General features: G+C 44.3%; 1 protein-coding gene across 3 annotated transcripts in view; it reads left to right on the forward strand.

Annotated features, from left to right (window-relative positions):
• Positions 1–24,023, forward strand: part of UHRF1 (ubiquitin like with PHD and ring finger domains 1) — a 40,643-nt gene that overhangs the window by 11,371 nt on the left and 5,249 nt on the right. For 2 of the 3 annotated variants that reach the window (XM_026720367.2, XM_087922631.1), the window contains exons 2-14: positions 5,807–5,973; positions 10,227–10,490; positions 12,710–12,885; positions 13,627–13,842; positions 15,281–15,390; positions 16,354–16,540; positions 17,667–17,790; positions 18,856–18,963; positions 19,282–19,386; positions 21,473–21,579; positions 23,017–23,179; positions 23,648–23,785; positions 23,878–23,980. In XM_026720367.2, the coding sequence (XP_026576152.1) occupies positions 5,821–5,973; positions 10,227–10,490; positions 12,710–12,885; positions 13,627–13,842; positions 15,281–15,390; positions 16,354–16,540; positions 17,667–17,790; positions 18,856–18,963; positions 19,282–19,386; positions 21,473–21,579; positions 23,017–23,179; positions 23,648–23,785; positions 23,878–23,980 (1,954 nt within the window). In that variant the 5' untranslated portion in view covers positions 5,807–5,820. Of the gene's footprint in view, positions 1–4,745; positions 4,817–5,806; positions 5,974–10,226; positions 10,491–12,709; positions 12,886–13,626; positions 13,843–15,280; positions 15,391–16,353; positions 16,541–17,666; positions 17,791–18,855; positions 18,964–19,281; positions 19,387–21,472; positions 21,580–23,016; positions 23,180–23,647; positions 23,786–23,877; positions 23,981–24,023 lie in introns of those variants that run through there. The other variant, XM_026720365.2, reaches the window with a different exon arrangement.

Below are 24,023 nucleotides of genomic sequence, written 5' to 3' on the forward strand. Positions count from 1 at the left end.
TTTTCTTTGGGGCAGCCCTTCAAATATTGGAAGACTGCATTCAATTTTGGTCGCCGCGATGTAAAAAAAGATGTTGAGACTCTGAAAAGAGTGCAGAGAAGAGCAACAAAGAGGATTACGGGACCGGAGGCTGAAACATATAAAGAACGGTTTGCAGGAATTGGGTATGTCTAGTCTGATTAAAAGGAGGACCAGGGGAGACATGATAGCAGTCTTCTAAAATCTCAGGGGCTGCCCCAAAGAAGAGGGAGTCAAGCTATTCTCCAAAGCCCCTGAAGGCAGGACAAGAAGCAATCAGGATGGAAACTAACGAAGGAGAGAATCAACTTAGAACTAAGGAGACATTTTTTGACAGAACAATCAGTAGTACGAAGTTATGAACGCTCCGACACTGGAAGTTTTTAAAAAGAGGTTGGATAACCATTTGTCTGAAGTGAGGTAGGGTTTCCTGCCTAAGCAGGGGGTTGGACTAGAAGACCTCCAAGACACCTTCCAACTCTGTTATTCTATTCTATTCTATTCTATTCTATTCTATTCTATTCTATTCTATTCTATTCTATTCTTTGTTAAACTAGACATACCTAGTTCCTTCAATCACTCACCATACAGTTTAGCCTCCAGTCCCCTAATCGTCTTTGTTGCTCTTCTCGGCACTCTTTCCGGAGTCTCAACATCTTTCTTGTATTCTGGTGAACAAAACTGGAGGCAGTATACCAAGCATGGCCTGCGTGATGTAGTATAAAGTGGTATTATCGCTTCTTGTGAGCTTGGTGTTGTCTGTCTCTTGATGCCGACTACGTTGGCAGCTTTTTTTGGTAGCTCCAGCACACCGCTGGCTCATATTTTAAGTGATTGTCCACTAGGTCTCCCCAAGTAACTCGCAGTTATTGAGCCAGCTACCAGGGGTGTCAAACTCATGGCGTCACATGACGTATTGGGACTTCTATCCCCTTAGTATAAATGGGCATAGCCAGTGCATGATGTGTCTGACCCGTAGGCCGGACGTTTGACAGCCCTGACCAACACTGTGCCTAGTCTAGAGAAAAGAAGGACTAGAGACGGCCTTGTGTCAGTATTCCAGTATTTGAGGGGCTGCCACAAAGCCCCTGAAGGCAGGACAAGAAGCAATGGATGGAAACTAATCAAGGAGAGAAGCAACCTGGAATTAAGGAGAAACTTTCTGATAGTGAGGAAAATTAACCAGTAGAAGAGCTTGCCTTCAGATATCGTGGGTGGGACCATCACTGGAGGATTTTAAGAAGAGACAGATTAACAGATCGTTGGAAGGGACCTTGTAGGTCATCTAGTCCAACCCCTCCACCCAAGCAGGAGACCCTACACCATTTCTGACAGGGCAGTCCAGTCTCTTCTTCAAAGCGTCCAGTGATGAAGCTCCCACAACTTCTGAAGGCAACTTTTATTCCCTGGCTGGATTTTTCTCCCTGTCAGACAATTTCTCTTTATTTCTAGGTTGAATCTCTCCTGGATCCGTTTCCATCCATTAGTCCTTGTCTGGCCTTCAGATGCCTTGGAAAATAGCTTGACCCCTTCCTCCTCTCTGTGGCAGCCCCTTCTCAAATATTGTCTGGCCACTTATCTGAAATGGTATAGATCTCCTGCTTGAGCAGGGGGCTGGACTAGAAGACCTCCAAGGCCCCTTCCAGCTCTATTCCGAATCTCATTCTATACCTGTGCATTTGGTTTTTTTCTTGCCTGAGTGCAAAACCTGTCTTTTCTCACCACTGAATTGCATTTTATTGGGAAAGGCCCAGTGTTCAAATCTATTTAAAGATCCTTCGGGATCTTGAGCTGTTCTTCTAAACTTAAAAGTATAGGCTGTTACCCCAGCTTCCTATCTTGCAAGAGGTTGGACCACAGGCAGTGATGTAATACAGAACGGTGAAATAACAGTCACATGCTTCCATAAACACATAAGGTGCAATTTTACAAGATTCATTCCTTCATTCCATTGAGCCAGGTAAACTTAATGAGAACAGAAGGACATTTTTGAAATTTATGAGGTCCTTTGGGTTTGGAAATCAATGATTCCTGAGGTTGATTAGAGCTTCTTATCATTGGTCTTTCAACTCTTAATCACTAATTTGAAAGCTCATTTCCTGTTTGGGCTGAAAAATCTCTCTGACCTTCTTCTCTTAACTGGGAAGTTAAGCAGGATTGGATCTGGTTCATACTCGGACGGGCAAAATCTGAAAATTTTTGAAAACGTATCGCAGAACGCCAGCTAGTCAGTTAGTTTACTTTATTGTCATTGCACCTCGTACAACGAAATCAAACACCATCTTCAGTGCACATCATGACCATGGAATAAACACAAACACACATCCTTCCTATTCTATACGATTAAATTGAAAACCCCTGATATTGCATTAATATTGCACTATATACAGTAGAATTCAGTAGAGTTACTGCCCTGGGATAGAAGCTGTTTTTCAGCCTATTTGTCCTTGTTTTTATTATCCGGTACCGTATGCCAGATGGTAACAGTTAAAAAAAAAGGGTGCCCAGGATGAGATCGATCTTTAAGGATGTTTTGAACTTTCTTAAGGCAGCGGGAGCTATAAAGCTCTTCCAAAGAGGGGAGAGGGCAACCCATGATCCTCTGAGCAATGACTTTAACCCTCTGGAGTGCTGTCCTATCTGCCCCTGTGCAATTGGCAAACCATACAGAGGTGCAGTATGTTAAAATGCTCTCTATGGTGCAGCGGTAGAAGGTCACTAGCAGTTTTTCATTCAGTTATTGTTTCCTGAGAAACCTGGAGGAGATGGGTGAAGGGAAGGATGGGAGGATTAATAGTAATAGTAACGCAGACTTAGTAAATAGTTTGACAGGGTTGAGGGAATTATTTGTTTAGCAGAGTGATGGTGTTCGCGAAAAAGCTGCCCTTGCGTCTAGTTCTCATCCAAGTCTTTAACTTCTACCTTATTTGAAAAAATCACCAATCATGGGCAGAGCCCCCTCTTTCTGGCACAAGGCCTTAACTAATAGAATATTTGGACCTCTGCTAGATGGGGGATTCTGGGAATTGAAGTGCACACATGTTAAAGTTCCCGAGGCTGAAAAAATACCAGTTTAATGTTTTTAAGGATGCTTAAAGTCGATAGCCTTGAGAGTTGCAACCTCTGTTATTTTGTGGTGACCTCACCCTTCCTGTGGCACAGCTGCCTGTTGACGGGTAGCTCTGCCACAAAGTCGGGCGCCATTGTTTTTGTTGCATCTTTGAAATATCAGAGGACGCCTCTCCATGTTGTGCCTTTGGTCACAAAAGCAATGTGAGCAGATTGGAGGGGCCCCAAGGAGAGGAAAGAAATCTGGGAGTTTCGGTTGGTATTTTCCCTGCATGTGCCACGTGTAGTGGATCACAAAAGGGAATCCCGCCCCCCCTCCAAAACAGGATCCAAGTCAGGAGGAAATCAAGACTGGACAGGGCGGGAGAAAAATTCCTAACCAGTGACGAATTGGGGGAAGGTGGGTGGGACAGGGTTATAGGGAAGAAAGGTTGGGCGACAAAGGGGAAAAGCGAAATATTAATCCAGGCATAAGCTGTCAGATACAGTAAACATCTTTTACAATTTTACAATTCCAGCTCTATTCTGATTGATGGATTGATTCTTTTCTCTCTATCTTTTTCTGGTGGAACTTTTAAATCTTTTCCATATGCCAGCTTGAATCATTCAGGACCGGGCAGTCTCATTTACTGGATCGATAATTATAATAATGTACATGTTTCATTGATTGAAATAGACTCCAGTCCCATCCGTCCGTCCGTCCCCACTTTCTGGCAGTCTTGTCTAATTGCCCTGCTGTGCATTATAGATATTGTAACTCCTAACCAAGAGGCAGATTCATGCTGCAATAAAATGGCAAGCCTTAAAGATGCCGCAAGATTGTTGCTACAACCAGGGTTTAGGTACTTCTGCATAAATATTGGCAATATTTTGGAGTTAAGCTTCAAGTGAGTTGCAAAAATTTACTCTTGAGTAAGTACACGTTTTGCACCAATGCAAGGTGCTTGCAAGCAAATTGAGTCCACAGATGCTTCTTTATTTTTGGAAAATAAGTTGCATAGGAAATCACCGTCCATTAATTAAATTAATCAAATTATTTTTTTTAAGTAAGCCTATCATAGCCATTGAACAAACAAACAAACAAATAAATACATAAAGTTAGGGCCTTGCAACGGATAGGGCTTTAATTTTGGCTGGAAAAAAATTGCCTTGCTGCCAACTGAAAATCGCCAAGTCTGCTTTTCGAAATAACGCGCAAAATTGTTCCAAGGGACGGAAGGGAAGCTTAAAATGCAGCCTGTCCCTTTAAATTCATCTCTATTTTTGTGTGTGTGTTTGTGTGTGTGAAGCGCTTCTCTGGCTTCGGTTTTTTTGGGGGTGGGGTGTCTGTGTGTAACATCTCGCGAGACTTCCCTTTTCCAATCCTCGCGGCCGGGCGGTTTTTTTTTCAATTTGTGGCGCGCGCCTTGAACTCCGCGAGGAAGGAACAGGCGAGTCGTCCCTGATTCGGGGGTGGAGGTGCTCAGCCGAACTTGCTGGCGGGGGTGGGTGGAGGGAAGGCGGGAGCTGGAGGCGTTCCGTGAAGGAAAAGCGGCGTATGGGCGTCCGGCCTTCGCGAGCGCGCGGCCAATCGGAGGGCGAGGAGCGGGGAAAGGGGCGGAGCGCAAGCCGAAAGACGAGGCGGGGAAGAAGTGGAAAAAAAAAAAAAACAGCCCAGCCAGGTGGGTTCGGTTGAGCGGTCGCGCTGAGGGGGTCGTCGAGCGGCTCCGAGGGGGCAACGGCCGACGAGGTGGGGAAGGGGAGCCCCTCAAACGGGCCGCTTTGGGAGCGAGGAATGGGAGGGCCGAGCCGGAGAAAGCAGGGTTGGGAGCCGCCGGGGAAGACTGGGCTTCATTTGAGGGGGACCTCTTTGTGTGGGTTCATGAAGTGGGACGAGCTGGAATTTGGGGGGTCCCAGCCTATAGATATTGGAAGGAAGCTGGTCAGTTTAGGGGCTTATAGGAATGGGGGAAACTTGGGGGCACCCGTGGGGGGGGAAACTTGGGGGAGGGGGATCCTGAAGGGGGTGAAGAGAGCGCTTGGGGGGCTTTGGGAGGGAAAATGGGGTCATGGTTGCCATGGGAACCTTGTTTTTAATTTGGGGGGGTGTTACGAAAGTGGGGAAAGACGGTTGTGTAACTTATATTCGTTATCCGGATAAAGTTTTCTAAGAAACGGGCTTTTTGGAAATAACAGGACAGCAGCAATGCCAGTGCTAGTAATAATTCTTATTTTTTTGCGGGGAAGGGAATGACTGCAATTTGCTTTTTATTTTATTTTTTAGTCAAAATGTAGGTTCAGAGCAGGCCCATTTACCTTCAAGGGGTATTATCTGTTTCCTCGAGTTGATTCAAGTTGGCTTGAAGAAATTATTTCCACCCCCCCAATAATAAACCACCAAACAAAAAGTATTGGCAATAAATGCATTATAGAGATTTTATTTCTGCCAGACGAAACGAGTTGCATCCATGAAATGAATGGCATCCTTTTAAAATTGGGAGGAGGGGGAGGCAGTGGGGGGGGTGGGGTGTCGTATGTGGAGGGTGATCCTGGATTTGCACAATGGGTGCAAAATGGGACCGTTCGGTGCGCAAACATGGAGGCGCTTCTAGGTTGAACGAGGGGAGACTGGCGAGGGGTGGGCACGTGTTTTTTGGGGGGAAATCGGGATTGATGGGCAGGCACACGGTCTCCCTTCTCCCCCCCCCCAATCCTTCACGTTCTTGTGATTCTTCCACAGACACAACTGCCACAATGTGGATCCAAGTACGCACCATGGACGGGAAAGAGACACATCGGGTGGACTCTCTTTCCAAGCTAACAAAAGTGGAAGAGCTCCGGCAGAGGATCCATGAAGTTTTCAGGGTGGTACCTGACCGACAAAGGCTTTTCTATCGAGGCAAACAGGTAACGTCGCTTTCATTCTTCTCCCCGCTGAGCTGTCCGAATTGTGTTGGGACGGTGTGAGCGTTTCTGGAAGTTGGCGCTGTTGGCGCTTCGCTCCTTACCACATGTGGTAGATTCCTTTGCATAGTTGTGTAGGAGGCCTTCAACTCCCCCTTCTGGATTTCTGTGGTGGAGGAGCTCCAAAGCACCTTTTGAAGGCAGGGCAAAAAAGGAGAAATGAGATGGAAAATAGTCAAGGGAAGAACTCAGCCTAAAATTAGGGAGAAATTTCCTGACGGAACAATTTAACTAGTGGAACAACTTGCCTCCAAGAAGTCGTGTGTGCTGCAATACTGGAGGTTTTTTAAGAAGAGATCGGGCAACCATGGTGTAGGGTTTCCTGCCTGAGCACTAGACTAGAAGACCTCCAAGGTCCCTTCCCACTCTAGGGAGATTCACAGTCATCCAGGTCTTGGTTGACCCAAAGATGCTTATTTTCAAGAGGTCACTGGACTTTCCAGTTTTTCTTTGACACTGTTTTGCTTCTCATCTAAGAAGCTCCTTCAGCTCTGATTGGAACGGAAGGATTGATACTCCTTGCAGACAGCTGGTCATTTGCATCCTTTTCAAGGGTCGTTGAAGCACTGGGAGGTTTATCTGTGTCCTCAGGGTCATCTGAGTAGTGCAAATGGATGTGAAAGGACTGCGTTGTAGACGAGATAAATAATGCCGTATTTCTCCCCGTGCCCCCCTCCTCCAACCATTGCAGCCCCCCCTGCCATCACATGGTCATGCTTTGCAACGCACTTGCACTTAGGACAGTTGTAGCCTCCTGTGATCATGTGATCAATGTAGGCAGCCTTCCCTGCGGGCTTCCCTCAAGCAAAAGTTAATGGGGAAGCTGGCAGGGAAGTTTAGTTTGCAAGTTGCTCTGATGAGTTTCTCCCTTCCCCTCATGAGCTCACGCCCACTATGCCATCCAGCAGGTGCTCCTGCCCTGCTGTCCCACCCCCTCTAACCTTTCTGCACCAGGCCTCCCCAACCCCCCCACCCCGTTCCTTGGCGTGGCCTCCCCCACCATCCTGGGATTCTGCCACTTCCCCCCTTAAAATCTGCAAGGATTGGGATTGTGATAGTATCCAGGGCTGTAAGCTTGTCGGCATTAAACAATATGGATTTGTAATGTGCCTTACAACTGCATGGTGGCTTAGCAATTAACAATCCTGGTTCTGCCATCATAACTCCTGGATTATGAACGTACCAATGGATTGAGACTGCTACTCCTTACACAGTGGTAAGATGGCTTTTCTCAAGTAATCGCTCAGTTAATGAATATTAACCAGGGATGGAGAAATCTAGCTCTTTGGCTGAATTTTTTTTTTTTTTGAATGAGTGTGGTGTGAGTCTCTTAGGTAAATGGCTTTTTTGAACTAGTTAAAAGCTTCCTAAGGAGGCTTGCTGTTAATTTGGTTTTTTTAAAAAAGAAAATACTTGCACTGCCCTCTAGTGATAATGTTCCCACAGCGTTTTGATGGTAAACAAAAAAAATAGCCATTCAGTTTCCTTAAGATGATAGGGTGGTGTTTTATTTTTTATTTTTTTGCTATTTGCCATTCCTTTTTTGGGGAATGTTTTTTCCAGCTTACCACTTTAGCCATCAATCTTGGAATTCTTTGGTAGTCTCCTTGGCTTTTCTTAGCTTCTGAACCCAGAACAAGTTGTGTCCTATTTTTTTTACTTGCTTCTTGGCAATTCCTTTGGCATTGCTTCCCTGACAACTAGCTTGGCATTAAAAAGTGTTATGTTCCTGCTCCTATTCTCTTATCGATAAACCAAAGTCCAAAGAGTTAGTCTACTTAATTACTTGAAATGAAGAGTATTTTCCTCAATTTAACTGTACAATAGCAGGATCATTTTGCATTAACTGTAAATCTAATAAGAAAGGTAGAGATTTTTTTTCAGTCTGTTTGTGTGTGTGCATGTGTGAGTGAGTCTGTTACGTTATATTCTCTTTAGGGAAAATATGAAATTAGAGCTAGTCTGTTTTAGTGGTAAAGACATCAGGGCAGTTGTGAGATCTCCTGCCTTGGCTCAGACGCTTTTGCTCAGCCCCCAAAACGAGACAATGGCAAACCCCTTCTGAAAAACCATGCCAAGAAAACTACAGGGTCTTGCAGTCAGGCAGTGAATTGGACATGGAAGACAAAAACAAAACAGTTGCAGTGTGAATGCAAAAATACCAATGATATATAGAAAACAAAAATGCAAACTAATCCTAGTGTTTTTGGTAGAACTTTGTTCTTTTAGGCTTTAACAAAGTGCAGAGAAGAATGTTCTTGTGAAACGCTTTAGACTTTGTGTTGAGCCGTGTTGTTTTTGATTCTACACCACTTCTCAGCTCTGTTGCTGGCTGCTGGCTTCAAACGATTGTCCTAAGCCAGAACTCCTAGGGCAGGTTTTGATGCAGCCTAGTGGCTCTTGTTTGCTTAATGATTATTGTTTCTTATTAACGGGATAAAGATACCAGCTTTCATCATCTATGTGCCATTAACATACAGGTAGTCCTTGACTTACAACAGTTCACTTAATGATTGGTCAAAGTACAACGGCACTGAAAAAAGTGAATTATGACAATTTTTCAGTTATGACATTTCCAGCATCCCCATGATTGCATGATCAAAATTCAGATGCTTGGAAACTGACTCACATTTATGCCTGTAGCTGTGTCCCAAGATCATGTGAGCCCCTTCTGCAACTTTCTGACAAGCAGATTCACTTAGCAACCAGGATACTGACGTCAACTGCAGCGATTCACTTAACAACTGAGGCAAGAAATGTCATAAAATGGGGCAAAACTCACAACAAATGTCTCACTTAACAACAGAAGTTTTGGACTCGGTTGTCGTTGTAAGTCAAGGACTACCTATAGGCAGTTTGATCTGTTGGGTCATTGTTTCAGAGATATTTCCTTACTAGTTTCTTTCATGCTTCTACTGTACTTCACTGGAAAAGTTCTTTTTTTAAAAAATCAACAAGATATTCCGGGATGGCTCTGCCTTGAAAATAGCCCCTGATGAACCATTTAATAAAACTGAGAATCTCGACTACAGGAGATATTTTGTTACATTTGGTATAAAGTCATAAAATGTTTTACGATGGGTCTATATGATTAAATAGTTTATATCAAGTTTCACAACTTTCAATCCCATGGGAATTATGGGTCTCAGATTTTGGATTCATTCTGTAAATTAGCCCATTTGAGATATCTTGGTCCGGAAATTGTTGCCCTATAATGCATCGTTTTGCCCAATTAAATGTTACACATAGAGTTTTAATAATATATAGACAACAGGCTTTGCAAACGATCGGGTTTGTCTTGCTGCACAAATTTTGAGAAACACTTTAGCCCACAAAACTATGCAGCCATTCCTACAGCATTGTTCGCTCTGAAGATATTTTCAAAATGCCACCATAATGAAAGGTGCCACCCTTACCACAAATATGACTTCACTGCTCCAAATTCACAACTAATAATGCTATCTAAGAGATTATTAGATTGGATTGGGAAATCAGGAAATGCTGTCATTAGAGGCAGCTATCATCTATGCAAATAGTAGAAATAGGCATATATTTTTTAAATTAAATTTATTGTCTGCCCTTGACTCAAAGGGCTCCGTGCACGGAACAGCCTATTTTTGAGTGGTTGGGGCCCTAATCTAATCAAAGATGAATAAGAGCTCTTTTGATCTGGGCCAAAGAAGTTTAAGAGGGAGAACCGGATGGGGGGGCAGCGGGAACACCCTAAATATTTTCAGCTATGAGGAGGAGGCAGGGGAGGGAAGAGGATGGGAAGAGTTCAGGAACTGGAAAGGAAAGAATGAATGAATGCAAAAAAAAAAAAATAGACTCATAGATCTGGAAGGGACTGTGGAGGTCTTAGTCGAACTCCCTGCTCAAGGCAGGAGACCTTATCCTGGTCAAATGTTTATCCAAATTATTCTTGAAACCCTCCAGTGATGGAGAACCCACATCTCCTGGAAGTAAGTTGTTTCATTGATTAATATTGGTGTTATTCCTCTTTTGGAAATTTAAGTCACTATTTTGCTATCCTTAATGACTCTCCAAGGTTTTCAGTGGGGTATTTCCTATGTGGAGAACTTGGTCCTTCAGTTTGAAACTTTCTGCCCGCAAAGGGCGTGTGAACCCCCCTATCTTAACATTTCTGTTAACTGCTGCTTGCCCCTTTGTGACTGGGATCTTCTCTCACCCTACAGATGGAAGATGGCCACTCCCTCTTTGATTACAGCGTGAATTTGAACGACATCGTCCAGCTGTTAGTGAGACAAAGCCCCACTCTCCTTCCCCTGGTGAACAAGGAGAAAGACTCTGAACTTTCGGACACGGACTCTGGCTGCTGTTCAGGCCAAAGCGAATCGGACAAAAGCTCCAATAATGGGGAAGGGGCTGTGGAGATGGAGGCACAGTGCAGTAGTGCCGTTGGGACTGACTTGGTGGACCCCGGCTTTGGATTCTATAAGGTGCGACTGCTTTAGATGGAAGGTTCAAATGCAAAGACCTTTTGAAGCAGAAGAGCCTGTATTCTTAAGTTCTGGGGAAACTCCACAGAGAACTATAGCATGTCTGTATAACACATTAAGCCAGGATTAATCTTAGTCATCGTAGGGATTCCGACAATGAATGCCTCCCTGGTGGTAGAGCAAGCCACAGCCAGCCATGGTTTGGCCATTTCTCTTTCTTTTGTCTGAAACCCTGGCAAACTTATCACTGCCAAAGCACCTAATTAATACAGGTTGTCCTTGAGTTCACGCTGACCCTTTGAAGTTACAATGGCCCTGAAAGTTGTGACTTAATGTTTTTCACACAAACGATCCTTGCAACAAACTCACGGCCACATGATCAAAATTTGCAGTTGGCTCATATTTATGACAGTTGCAGTGTCCCAAGATCATATGATCACCTTGTATGACCTCCTAAGCCGGCTTCTGACAAACAAAGTCAGTGGGGAAAGCTGGATTCGCTTAACAGCTGCATGACTCACTTAACTTCTGTGGTTTGTTTAACAACTCTGGCAAGAAAGGTTGTAAAACGGGACAAAATGCACTTAATTGCTGCCTTGCTAGCCGTGGAAAATTTTTGGCTCAATTGTGGTCACAAGTCAAGGACTACCTGTACTACCTGGTTATCCGCTGTGAGGGGTGCTGAGGGGTGAAGCGGCCTGCTCTCCTTTGTTAACGTAATTTCTGAAAACGGAGAGTCGGCCATTCTACTTCCCGGCCTGCCTGCAGGTCAGAAGGCTCTGCCCTAGAAGCGGGTGCCATCTTGGGAGCAGTTGCAATTGATTGTAGCCTCCCCAATATTGGTGCCTGCTTCCTGCACCCACACGGCCTCCACCGTGCAGCAAGGTTGCATAATGCAATCGCTATTTTCAGAAGGCGATGTGTAACACCCCAAAGGTAAGGGGCCAGTTGGTGATGGGAAGGAGAGGGTGGGACTCTGGGCTGGGAAGCAGGCTCGAGTTCTGAGGATACCCAGTGGGGTGGGAAAGGCATACCTCGATCCACGGGATCTGAAATGGTAAATAAGGTCTCCTGTTTGGGCAGGGGGTTGGACTAGAAGACCTCTAAGGTCCCTTCCAATTCTGCTATTCTGTTAAATAACTCGAGGTGCCCCTCAGGTGGAGGAAGCCTGCAACAGGCCACAAGTGACCTGTAGAGTTGCTGCCCTGCCCCCTCCCCCTCACCCCAAGCTCTCCATGGCTACATCAGGGAGAGCAGAGATGAGCATCTTTAACCAAGGTGATCACCGTGCTCCTTAATGACTGTCGTAACATGGGACATAAATGGGCAGGCTCCATTATGGTCATAGGTACAGCATAAATAAAGCAATCAGCATCCTGATCAAAGAGAGATATTACGTTCTTATCCCATTTTTTTTAAAAAAAACAACTCCCTTTTGTGCACTGGTTGGGTTGGGGAATTGGGTGGGAGGCTATGTGTAAAATTTACATTTTAGCTGTAAATGATCGGTCTGAACAAACCCACTTTGTCCAATAAAACAGTAATTTTAAGGCTGGATAGTTAAAATGGATTCAAATGCAGAGCATAGATTTTTGGGTATAATTTCCGAGACCGAGCACTTTAGGAACCATCATCAAATATTTAGCAGCCAACCCTGTGCAGTAATAAGAAAATGTTTTCATGATTACTGGTACCTAAAAAATAAATGAGAGGCTAAATTTTGGTTTTATTCAGACCCTGAAAACAGACTATATACAGGTAGTCCTCGACTTGCAGCCGTGCATTTAGTGACTTCAACGTTACAACATGACTGAAAAAAGTGACCTATGACCATTTTCAACATGCTCTAGCATCCCCACGGTCGCATGATCAAAATTCAGATGCTTGGCAACTGGTTCATGCTTATGACCGTTGAAGGGTAATCTGGGGGTCGCGTGGGGGCTTTTTGCAACCTTCTCACAAGCAAAGTCAATGGGGAAGCCAGATTCACAAAACAGCCACGTCACTAATTTAACAACTGCAGCGATTCACTTAACAAATGCGGTGAGAAAAGTTGCAAAACGGGGCAAAACTCACTTAACAGCATAAATTTGGGGCTCAATTGTGGTTGTAAGTTGAGGACTACCTGTACATAAAAGCTGTATTCACAAGAAAGTGGGATTTTTTGAAGACTTTGGCTAATTAAAAACAAGTGTTTTCCTTTGATGCTTCTGGTTTAGATTAACGAGTTGGTAGACGCTCGTGACACGAGCATGGGAGCCTGGTTCGAGGCGCAGGTTGTGAAGGTGACTCGGAAAGGGAACTCGGCGAACAAGGCCAGCGAAAGTGACGAAGAGTCCAATTTGGAAGAAGCCATTCCTGATGAGGACATTACGTATCACGTGAAATATGAAGAGTAAGTATTGGGGGTTTTATTTATTTTTTTCCCTTGCGTCTCTGGAGTTGGTAGCATTTATTCAGAAAGCAGGTTTGCTTTTGAAAATGGTGTGGATGTTGCAGAAATTATTTGGATCTGGATTCATCCAGGCTCCCACAGTCCTGTCTGCTCACCATTGGCATTAAAAAAAAATCTCTATTAGTCAATTTCGAAAGGTGGCTTAGCTTGGAATTACTTACATACTGCAACAATATGTTCAGCAAATCTCCACATCTGCCTATCCTAGGAAGGTGGATAAAAATGCCAAATCCAGTCTCAACCTCCAGTTGATTGTGATGAACCATAACACAGGTAGTCCTTGACTTACAACAGTTCATTTAGTGACTTCAAAGTTACAACAGCACAGGAAAAAAATGACTTTATGACCATGGCAGCATCCCCATTGTCACGTGATCAAAATTCAGACACTTGGCAATTGACTCATTTGTGACAGTTGCAGCGTCCTGGAGTCAAGTGATCCCCTTTTGTGATCTTGACAAGCAAAATTCATGGGGGACCCAGATTCACTTAACAACCATCTTACTAACTCGACAGCTGCAATGATTCACTTCTCAGTGGTGGCACGAAAAGTCCTAAACTGGGGCAAAATTCATTTAACGATGGAAAGTTTGGGCTCAATTGTATTTGTAACTCTAGGACTACCTGTAATTGTTTGGGAAAGGTGGAATGGCTTATTGTACTTCCTTCTCCCCAATAAAGCTATCCGGAGAACGGTGTCATCCAGTTGAGTTCCAGAAATGTCCGTGCTCGCGCCAGGACGGTTTTAAAATGGGAAGAGATAGAAATTGGAGATGTTGTCATGTTGAATTACAATCCCGACGATCCAAAAGAGAGGGGCTTCTGGTACGACGCGGAGATCCTCCAGAAGCGGGAAACGAGGACTTACAAAGAATTATACGCCAAGATTGTTCTTGGGTAAGTGAGCTTGCTTGGAAGCTGTCTTCCAAACTAACTTATTCTGTGGTTCCTCCAACTTTTGAGAGTCCAGGAGAATGTAACCCTGATACGTTTCCTTTCCTTTTATTCACTTTTGTTGCTTTTAAAATAATGAGAAAAGGAGGAAGAAAAAAAACCCCACAAAGATAATTTTGATAGAAATACATCCATTACACTCTCTCTTGTCTAGATTATTGCGCTCCTCGGCCTAAGATCTACTCCTTCCTACCCACTTGGCCTTCCAACCCTGAAACCCTGGCTCTGCCAATTGGCTTGGGGTCCCAGTGGGGACGTGTCATTCTCAGGGTAGTTTAATATAGTTTAATATATCCCTGGTTTAATAGACTTAGAAGATCCCAAATCTACTTTGTTCATATATTTTACCCAGGTTTTTTTTTATCCTCTTTCAGTGTTTGGATTTTTTAATATTTCATGTTACTGTTTTTATGATATGTTGTAAGCCGCTCAGAATCATTCAAACAATGAAATGGGCTATAATACATACATGCATGTATGCATACATACACACACATATGCATACATACGTATATTATCAAAGAGGAAACAAGAAATCCAGAAATGTTCTCATTTAGAAGTTGAAAGGGAATGTGATGACCCTGGGCGTGGCATGAAAGCAACACTGCCAGAGGACAGGTCTAGCTCCCCATTATTGCTCCAACTTTGCCCCCAAACGTCCCGACATCGACTACAAGTCCTGGAGCAAAGCTGTCACACGCACCCTCAGCAGCCTCGGGCTGCGGGGAGTCCAGTAAGCAAGGTTAGCCAACTAGTAACCAGGGCCAGCAGTCCAACAATGAGGTTAGCCCAACAGTAACCAGGGCAAGAATTTCAGTGAAGCAGGCAAACCAGGCAAGCCCCACAAGACAGAGCATAGCAATCTCCAGGCTTCGGCAAGTGCACACGAGGCTCTACAGATTCCACACTTGTTCCCGACAAATGCCCCTCCCAACGGCACCTCCTTACCTCTCAGCCCCCAGGTGTGCCTTGTGAAGCGGGGTGGGGCATGCTCCTCCCTCTTGTAGCAGGCTCGCTCTGCGTTGGTTTCTCCTTCTCTCTTCCCTCCTTGCTTTCGGATCAGGAGCGGGTCGTCTTTGCTCTTCTCCTGAGCTCTCCCTGCCTGCAGGCCTTACTAAGTCACAAGAGCCTTGCCTGGACGGACCACATGCCCTTGCCCAGTTTCCTCCAAGGCCAACGGAGCCACCCTCTTGGTCTCTGTCGGCTCTTGTTCCAGCTCATCTTCCTCCGCAGACTCCGACGGGGCCATGTCTATCCAAAGGACCAGCGTTATTACTACGGCGTTAAGATTTGCGGGATTGGTAGGAAGGAATTTCTGCTGGAAGAAGCCACCATTGTTGCCGCCTCTCTTGCTCATTTTGTTCTGATCCCAATTTTGCAGCGATGGTGGAGATATCTTGAGCGATTGCCGAATTGCTCTGGTGGACGAGATTTACAAGATCGAAGAACCCGGCTGTAGTGTTCCTCTGACTGCAGAAAGTCCCCTGAAAAGTGAGTTGCCTTCCCATTGCCTTGTCCTGCTTTGCAACGAGTAATGATTTTTGCTGCAACTATATTCGTGGCAGGTTGGGTCAAGACAAAATGATCTTCGGTCCTCAGTGGATTAGACTATTATTAAATATTTGATTTTAATTTAATTTCTAAACTTAGTATTTGTAGCCCACCTTATTACCCTTTTTTTAAATAAATGATTTAAGGCAGGGAACAAAGTTAATACTCTGACCTCCTCCTATTATTTCCATAGCAACAATCCTGTGAGGCTGAGAGAAAGGGACTGGCCCAAAGTCACCAAGCCAGCTTTCATAGTTAAGGCGAGACTAAAATTCATGTCTCCTGTAAATAATAAATAAAAATAAATACTATCTGTAAGCTTGTAAATACTTGGTTTATGTTGAATGCAAAAACAAATATGTCATATATAGCAGCAACCTACATAATTAGAAAGTATGTCAACGTGAGAGAACACCAATATTGAAACGCTGCAATGAGTGGGAATGTGTTTTTATGATGATTGGCCCAAAATCACCCAGCCAGCTTTCATGCCAAAGACAGAGTTAGAACTCACCAACTCCTGGTGATTGGCCCAAGGTCACCCAGCAGCTTTTCATGGTTAAGGCAGGACTAACACTCGCCATCTGAAGGTGATTGACCCAAAGTTATGCAGCTGGCTGGGGTTCCTAAGGCAAGCATAGAACTCCCCGCCTCCTGGTTCTAGCCTGGTGCCTTAATCACTAGACATCACACCTAATAAATGTTAATCATTTTTCTGAAAATAAAAAAATCCACCCTTTTAAAATACCATCCGAGGTGGTGCCATCACCATAACCAATGCTAGCGAATGTCATAATTTGTGTCTCTTGGATGAGATTCAGAACCCACATCTTTTTTGACCTCCTGTCTTTTGGCTGTTCTTTCTGAAGTGCTTTATAGACGTGTGCTTTTCTTAAACTTCAGGACAAAGTGGACCCGTGTGCAAGCATTGTAAAGACAACCCAAGCAAAACCTGCCGGATGTGCGCCTGCCACATATGCGGTGGGAAGCAAGACCCTGAAAAACAGCTCATGTGTGATGAGTGTGACATGGCTTTCCACATTTATTGTCTTAACCCCCCTCTTAGTAGGATACCTGACGATGAGGACTGGTAAGTCAACTGTATAATCAAGTCTCTCAACTATAAGGCGTGTGGACTTCCACTCCCAGAATTCCCCACCTTGCAAATAGATGATGGGAGTTGAAGTTCACACATCTTAAAAGTTGCTACAGTTGAGAAAAATTATTCTACGATGAAATCTTAAGACGTGTGACTGTCCTATAGAACTGTTTATTAAGAGTAAATTACCAATGCTAATTTACTAATGTAAATCTGTGCTGTATCTCAGCTTACCTGTGTTAATGTCTTTATAAAAGACATGGGAAATTGGCAAGATTGTGAGCGTCCTGGGCTTTGGTACAGGATGAGAAAGACTACTGAGGTTGTTCTTGACTGACAAAGCATAACTGAGCCTGGAGTTCTGGTCGTAAGTGGGTCACCACATGTTTGCACCAGTGGTGGGATTCAAATTTTTTTTACTACCGGTTCTGTGGGCGTGACATGGCTTGGTGGGTGTGGCAGGGGAAGGATACTGTAAAATCCCCATTCCTTCCCCACCCCACCAAACTACTTTCCAGCTCCATTTTAACCAGAGACAGAAGTAAAAGCTTGGGTATTAATTTATTTGTGTTTTTACTTGATACGTGTTTATCTTTTATGATTGTAAACTGCTAGAATTACTCTGAAATAAGAGGGTCTGCCAATAAATTTAATAAATAAGCAAACAAGTGTAACTTTAGGATGCTGCAAATGGCCAGGTGCCATTTGGATGGTTGCCAAGTGCCCAAAATGCAATCACACAACCCGGGAAGGATGGCTATCAGAATGTGGGTTGGAAATACCTTTTTTAAGGTCCATCGTAAGTACAAATGGTTGCTAAGCAACTGGTCATAAGTCAAGGACTGCCTATGTACCCTGTTTTAAATAACAAAGTAAATAAAACAGCAACATTTTTTTTTCTGAGAAGAAAGCGGTTGTCCTTATTGTGAATTAAGGTGGATTATCTTCAAGATGAAGTCCTGTCTGGCACAGTTTGGAAAGCTCGGAGTCTTGGAAAGCTGTAACTTACTATACCTGCATCATTTGAAATTGAGAAAGTAGCTTTTGATATCTCACCCACTTGTAACAACAACAAATGCTTCCTCTCTCTCTCTCTCTCTCTTTTTTAAACGTTTAGGTATTGTCCCGAATGCCGAAATGATGTGAATGAGGTGGTTTTGGCTGGTGAGAAGCTGAAAGAAAGCAAAAAGAAATCTAAGATGGCATCTGCTAACTCGTCTTCTCAGCGGGATTGGGGCAAGGTAACTGGAACCTGGTTATGCTTGTTGGTTTCAGGCCAAAAAAATGCCCTTTATATGGCTCAGCCAGCGCAAAAAATACTGCACACTTCTAGTTCATTAAAATACTGGGAAGCTTATGGAGAGGAGGAGGAATTGCTGGGTGCAAATTTAAGGCACCAGACTAAAAAGTGGGAGATTACAAGTTCAAGCCCCACCATAGCCATGGAAGCCAAGTGGTGATTTGGGGCCAGTCGCCAGTGAGTTCTAGTCCCACCTTAGGCATTAGAACTGACTGGGGGATTTGGGCCAATCACTAGAAGAAGATGAGTTCTAATCCCGTTTTAGGCATGAAAACTATTTGGGTGATTTTAGGCTAGTCACTAGGAGATGTTGAGTTCTAGTCTCTCCCTAGGCATGAAAGCCAGCTGGGTGACTTTGGGCCAGTGACCAGGAGATTGTGAGTTCTAGTCCCTCCTTAGCCATGAAAGCTAGTGGTTGACTGAGCAGTCGCTCCCTCTTAGGCCAATCCAACTCACAGGGTTGTTGCTATGGAGGGGAAAATAGGAGGAGGAAGATGTATTGGATATGCTCACTACCTGGAGTTAATTGTAAAGCTAATTAATGTGGGATATAAATAATGAGAATAGCTAATCAGAGCAACCTTATAAACTGTGCAGTTTTGCTGATAGGCACATTAACATTGATACAATTTATAGGCCGCCAATCTCACTGATAAGGCAACTCTGAGTAGCTTACAATTACAAGCAAGAAAACCTAAATATAAAACAAATTAGAACTAAAAATTACGTTCAAAAACTAAAACCAAGGAGACGGATGGCACAGAGGTCAGCCTGTTTGGTGGAACCAATGCCATGCACAGGTGAAGATCCATTGCTCCCACCAAAGACTGCAGCTGAGAGGCCTGGTGGGCTAATCCTGGTGATTTTAATCAGTGGGGTATTAGAAGTTTGGAAATGTACAGGTGGACTTTAGCCAATTCTTGATTCAACTGTTTGGAATACATCCGTGGGTTGGTTGTGTTGACCATGTTTAAACCGTGGCTCCTTCGCCCCTTTTCTTTTTAAGGGCATGGCATGCGTGGGACGCACAAGGGAATGCACTATTGTGCCATCAAACCATTATGGGCCCATCCCTGGTGTTCCAGTGGGAACCATGTGGAAATTCAGAGTCCAGGTGAGATGCTGCTACTAGGAAGCGTTGAGAAAGTACAGTAGATCTTACTGGGTGTCGGTATGTAAATTGCTTGAGTCTGAAGGAAAAAGGGAATACAAGGGAAAAACCTAACCAGGTTGGCCAGCCCTATAATTTTTAAAGAGTGCCAGCACTCGTGGCGATGCTAGCACGGTTGGGGTGTGAGTGCGCGTGCGTACACTGGCCAGCCACTCAGGCAGCCCTCTGGTCAAGAGGTCACAGTCCAGTAAGTGGGCAGAGGCCCACAGGTAGGGGACCCCTGTGCTACAGCTTTGAACGGTGACCTTTTTCTCTCTTCAGGTGAGCGAGTCAGGTGTCCACAGGCCCCACGTTGCAGGGATTCATGGCCGGAGCACCGATGGAGCCTATTCTTTGGTCCTGGCGGGCGGATACGAGGACGATGTAGTAAGTGACGTTATTGTATCTCTCCGTGCTGCCCTCCTCTTTACCCCAAGTCCCAAGGCCAGTAAGATATTAAATTAGTTGAATTTAATTACTTGGTTCAAATAATTAATTGTTAATTACAGAGCTGAATGGTTTGTCTCCTCGCTGTCTTGAAAGCCCTTACCTTAGGTAGCTACTCCAAGACAATCTGGTTTTGTCATTTTTTTCCTGACGACGTTTCTTCCCCTTATCACCTCTTCAACTAGCAACCGATGCCATTTCCTTTCAGCTTCTGCTTAGTGTACATTCAAACTCTGAAACGGATACTTTGGGACATAACTAAAAGGCTAGGATGCGCTCCTTTGCACGTTAGGGCTGCTCAGCTCCGCATTAGTCGGAGTTAAATTGTCACGTGTCTGTTCTAGTACGGAGGCGAAGCAGAATTGCCTTCTCATGGACTAGCCCCTTTGTTTACTGGGCTGAGATGTCGCCCCAGGCGTAACACACACTGAGCAGACACACTATTGGAATTAAAATAAACGTAAGAAATACAGAAGTTAAACAGAATCCCAGGGCTTGGGTTACTTGCTAAGAGCAAGTTTGAAACAACAGTCCCTCACAGTTGCTGTTGGTTGCTTGGGAAATTCTGGGTTCGGAAGACCGCACATCTCTAAAAAATTGTTGAAGTTGAGAAAGCTTAGTTAGCTCTGATTGGGGGGAATCAGACCAGAGGAACTTGGGAGTCTTCCAAAGTGGGAAGTGACCTTTTTGCTTCTTCATTTTTTTTCTTTTACAAATGAACAGTTGAAGCATAAAAGTTGCCATAAAGCCATTGCCAGCAAGGAATGTATCCTGTATTGCATCTTTTTAGTTTTATGTGTGTATAATAAAATCGATTGTGCTGGCTCTAAAATATATAAACTAGTGTTCAGGCCAAAGGCCATTTATTCGTACTGATATGAAAAGAACAAATAATTTTATATACAGGTAGTCCTCGAGTTACAACCATAGTTAAGCCTGGCAATTATAGTCATAACTCATGACAGTTGTAAAGCAGTCCACCATGGACCTGCCTGGACTCAATTTTATTACCTTTTTTGCAACAATTCTTAAGCGAATCCGTTGTTTACTGTTGGCTTGCTTTTTGTCAGAAACCAGAAGTAAAAGCTGGTTTCGGGGAAAACCGCCATAAATCTCAGTCATATGACCATGGGGCAGACCAAAGGGGCAGAAATGTTGGTTGGTTGCTGACCACCGAAAATGTGGTCATGTGACCTTGGGAAGGAACCAACACCCGAACTTTGAAGCTGGTCCATAAGCAGTTTTGGGAGTGTCTGTTATAACTTGGAATGATCACTAAGTGATTGGTCACAAGTCAAGGACTATGTGTATCGATGAAGCTGCAGTGTGGCAAAGTTAGAACAGTGCTGTTCAGCCAGTTTATGGGAAAAGGATAGAAGATAAATTATCTTTTTTACCTACAAGGCAGATAGGCAAAGGATTGGTCATTAAAGAAGAACTTCGTCACAAACGTGAGTTATGAGGATACCTAACGAACCAATAAATGTACTTCGTTATGGGCGTCTTGTTGAGTTATCTGCATCTGCATCTGCACAGCTTAAAAATCCACTATTGTACAGAGTACAGAAAAGTAAAAAGGTGATTTATCTTCTATCCTTTCCCCCCATGTTGTAGCGATAGAAGTAGAGGGGTTACCACGAGTTCAGCCAAGAGTGAAGAAAACCCCCCAACCCCCCCAAGGGTCAATTTAGTGACCAATCAGGATTACAGATGTCACATGATATGGACAACATTTCCCAGGATACCTTAACTACATTTACCATGATGCATTCCCTTAAGGGGACAGCTCACAACTGCTACCTAACTATCCAACCCCCATACACTGGCTGGACAGCACAAGAGCCTTTTGCAAACGTTCACATTTGGAGGAACTCCGAGCAGTTGGCCAAGCAGATCGCGAATTCTGCCAAGTTGAAGAAAGATTTCAGTATTTTTAAGGGCCCAAATCCATTGATTCACGTTCTTGAGTGATCAGCAGAGTGGAATTTTTCCACCCCTGGATTTGAACGATCTGAATATATTTCAGGATCATGGGAATTCTTTCACTTACACGGGGAGCGGAGGCCGGGACCTTTCAGGGAATAAGAGGACAGCCGAACAGTCTTGCGATCAAAAACTCACAAAAATGAACAGGTGAGGAGAAACCCCCGAGGAATTATGCAAAAGACGGGGAGCAAATGAAGCTAAACGCGCCGGAGATCTCTCAGCAGTTTTTAGAACTGCATTTATAATTCGGTGGAGGCTTAGTGGTTTGTCTGCATCAGGGAGGGTTTATTAAATTTTCATGCCTTACTTTGTGGACGGTATTTTTGCAGTTCCCGTTCTCATGCAGTTATTCTTATGTGTTCGCCTACCTGATGCTGTGCCATTGCGCACCTGCTTTGCATGATTGGAATCATCTATTGAAGGGGTCTCCAAGCTTTGCTGGCTGAGGAATTCTGGGAGTTGAAGTCCGCAGGTCTTAAAGTTGCTAAGGTTGGAGGCCCCTGATCTATGGGCCACAAACACTTCAGAAAGGGCATAAATGGGGAAAAAAAATTGCATGTAGGCAAAACCTCTGCTAAAAAATAACTGTTCTTTGTTCATGAATGTCCACCGGTGTAAGATACAGGTCTCCAAATAAAACTGTGCAGCTGGATGGAGGTTAGCTCAACCAAATAGCTGATAATGCTTATAAATGTTTGCCAGAGGTTAAATCAGTATCTCTCAATCTTGACAAATTTTAGAACTAGTGGACTTCCATTCCCACAATTCCCCAGCCATCATGGTTCTGGGAGTTGAAGTCCACATGCCTTAAAATTGCCACGGTTGAGGGACATCAATTTAGGATATATCAATATCCATAAATGCATGCGGGTTGCCAGGCAGCCATTTTTTCATCATAACAGAATAACAGAGTTGGAAGGGACCTTGGAGGTCTTCTAGTCTAACCCCCTGATCAGGCAGGAACCCCTACAAATGGTTGTCCAACATATTTTTAAAAACTTCCAGTGTTGGAGCATTCACAACTTCTGGAGTCAAGCTGTTCCACTGATTAATTGACTTCGCTGTCAAGAAATTTCTCCTTAGTTCCAGGTTGCTTCTCTCCTTGGTTAGTTTCCACCCGTTGCTTCTTGTCCTGCCTTCAGGGGCTTTGGAGATTAGCTTGACTACCTCTCTGGGGCAACCCCTGAGATATCGTAAGATTGCTATCAGGTCACCTCTAGGGTCCCAGCAACTGTTTTTCCTATGTTTGGGCCTCCAGCCCCCCAATTGTCTTTTTTGCTCTTCTCTACCCTCTTCCCGGAGTCTCAACCTCTTTTTATATCGTGGCAACCCAAAACCGGATGCAGTGTGTTCTTACCAAGGCATTTATAATGTGGTATTTTCATGGGATAATGCCGCTTTTTATAAATGTGATTTGGGGATGCTGGAGTGATTGGCCGCTGATGGTAAATCACTTTTCTCAGTGTTGTAACTTGGAATGGTTGCTCAGTGAGTTAACTCTTAAGTTGAGGACCACCGGTAGAAGGGAGGATCAGAGTTCCCAGGAAAGACCCTTCAGACCCCTTGTCTTTTCACGGTTGGTAGAGCTCTGGCCCTGAACTGCAGCGCGCCGATTAACGACAAGGAGGGTGCAGAAGCCAAGGACTGGCGAGCCGGGAAACCAGTTAGGGTGGTGCGGAATGTGAAGGGAGGTCGATACAGCAAATACGCCCCCACAGATGGGAATCGTTACGATGGGATCTATAAGGTAAGATTGGGTTGGCTGGTAAATGGGGCCGCAAAGCTTGGGGGAAAGAGGGGTTATGTCTGGCCACTGTGTTTTATTATTATTATTATTTTTATTCCATGTTGTTCTACTTTATTTGTTGTATTTTGTTACATCCCACCATTATTATTTTTTATAAATAACTTAAGGCGGTGCACACGCCTATTACTGCTTCCTTCTCTTTTCCTCATGACAAGTATTCTGTGAGGTGGGCTGGGCTGAGACAGGGGGACTGGCCCAAAATCACCTAGCCATTTTTCATGCCTCAGAGGGGGGGGGGGATTATAACTCATCATCTCCTGGTAATGGGCCCCAAGTCATCGAGCAGGCTTTCATGCCTCAGGCAGAACTAGAACTCACCGTCTCCTGATTTCTAGCTTGGTATACCTTAACCACTACACCAAACTGTCTTTATGGAACGGAAACCTGTTTCTCTGTTCCCTTTTAAAGGTAGTTAAATATTGGCCTGAAACGGGGAAATCTGGCTTCTTGGTTTGGCGTTACATGCTCAGGAGAGACGATGAAGAGCCAGCCCCTTGGACCAGAGAAGGCAAAGAGAGGATGAAGAAACTTGGCCTGACCATGCAGGTACAACGGGGGCGGCGGCCATGAGCAGCCATCCATTGTTTTGACAGGCAGCAGTTATGTCCCAACTAACTTTTTCATCCTCCCCGCTTTAGTATCCTGAAGGGTACCTGGAAGCCGTTGCAAACAAAGATAAAGAAAACAGCAAGAAAATAGAAGAAGAAAGCCCAGTTCAAGGGAAGAGGAAAAGGAAATCTGGTAAATGATCTTCTTGAGTTGAGTTGCCTGCACGTCTTTTTGA

This window comes from Pseudonaja textilis, chromosome 1 (genome assembly GCF_049901715.1).
Source record: "Pseudonaja textilis isolate UNSWEBS1 chromosome 1, rPseTex1.2, whole genome shotgun sequence".
NCBI lineage: Eukaryota > Metazoa > Chordata > Lepidosauria > Squamata > Elapidae > Pseudonaja > Pseudonaja textilis.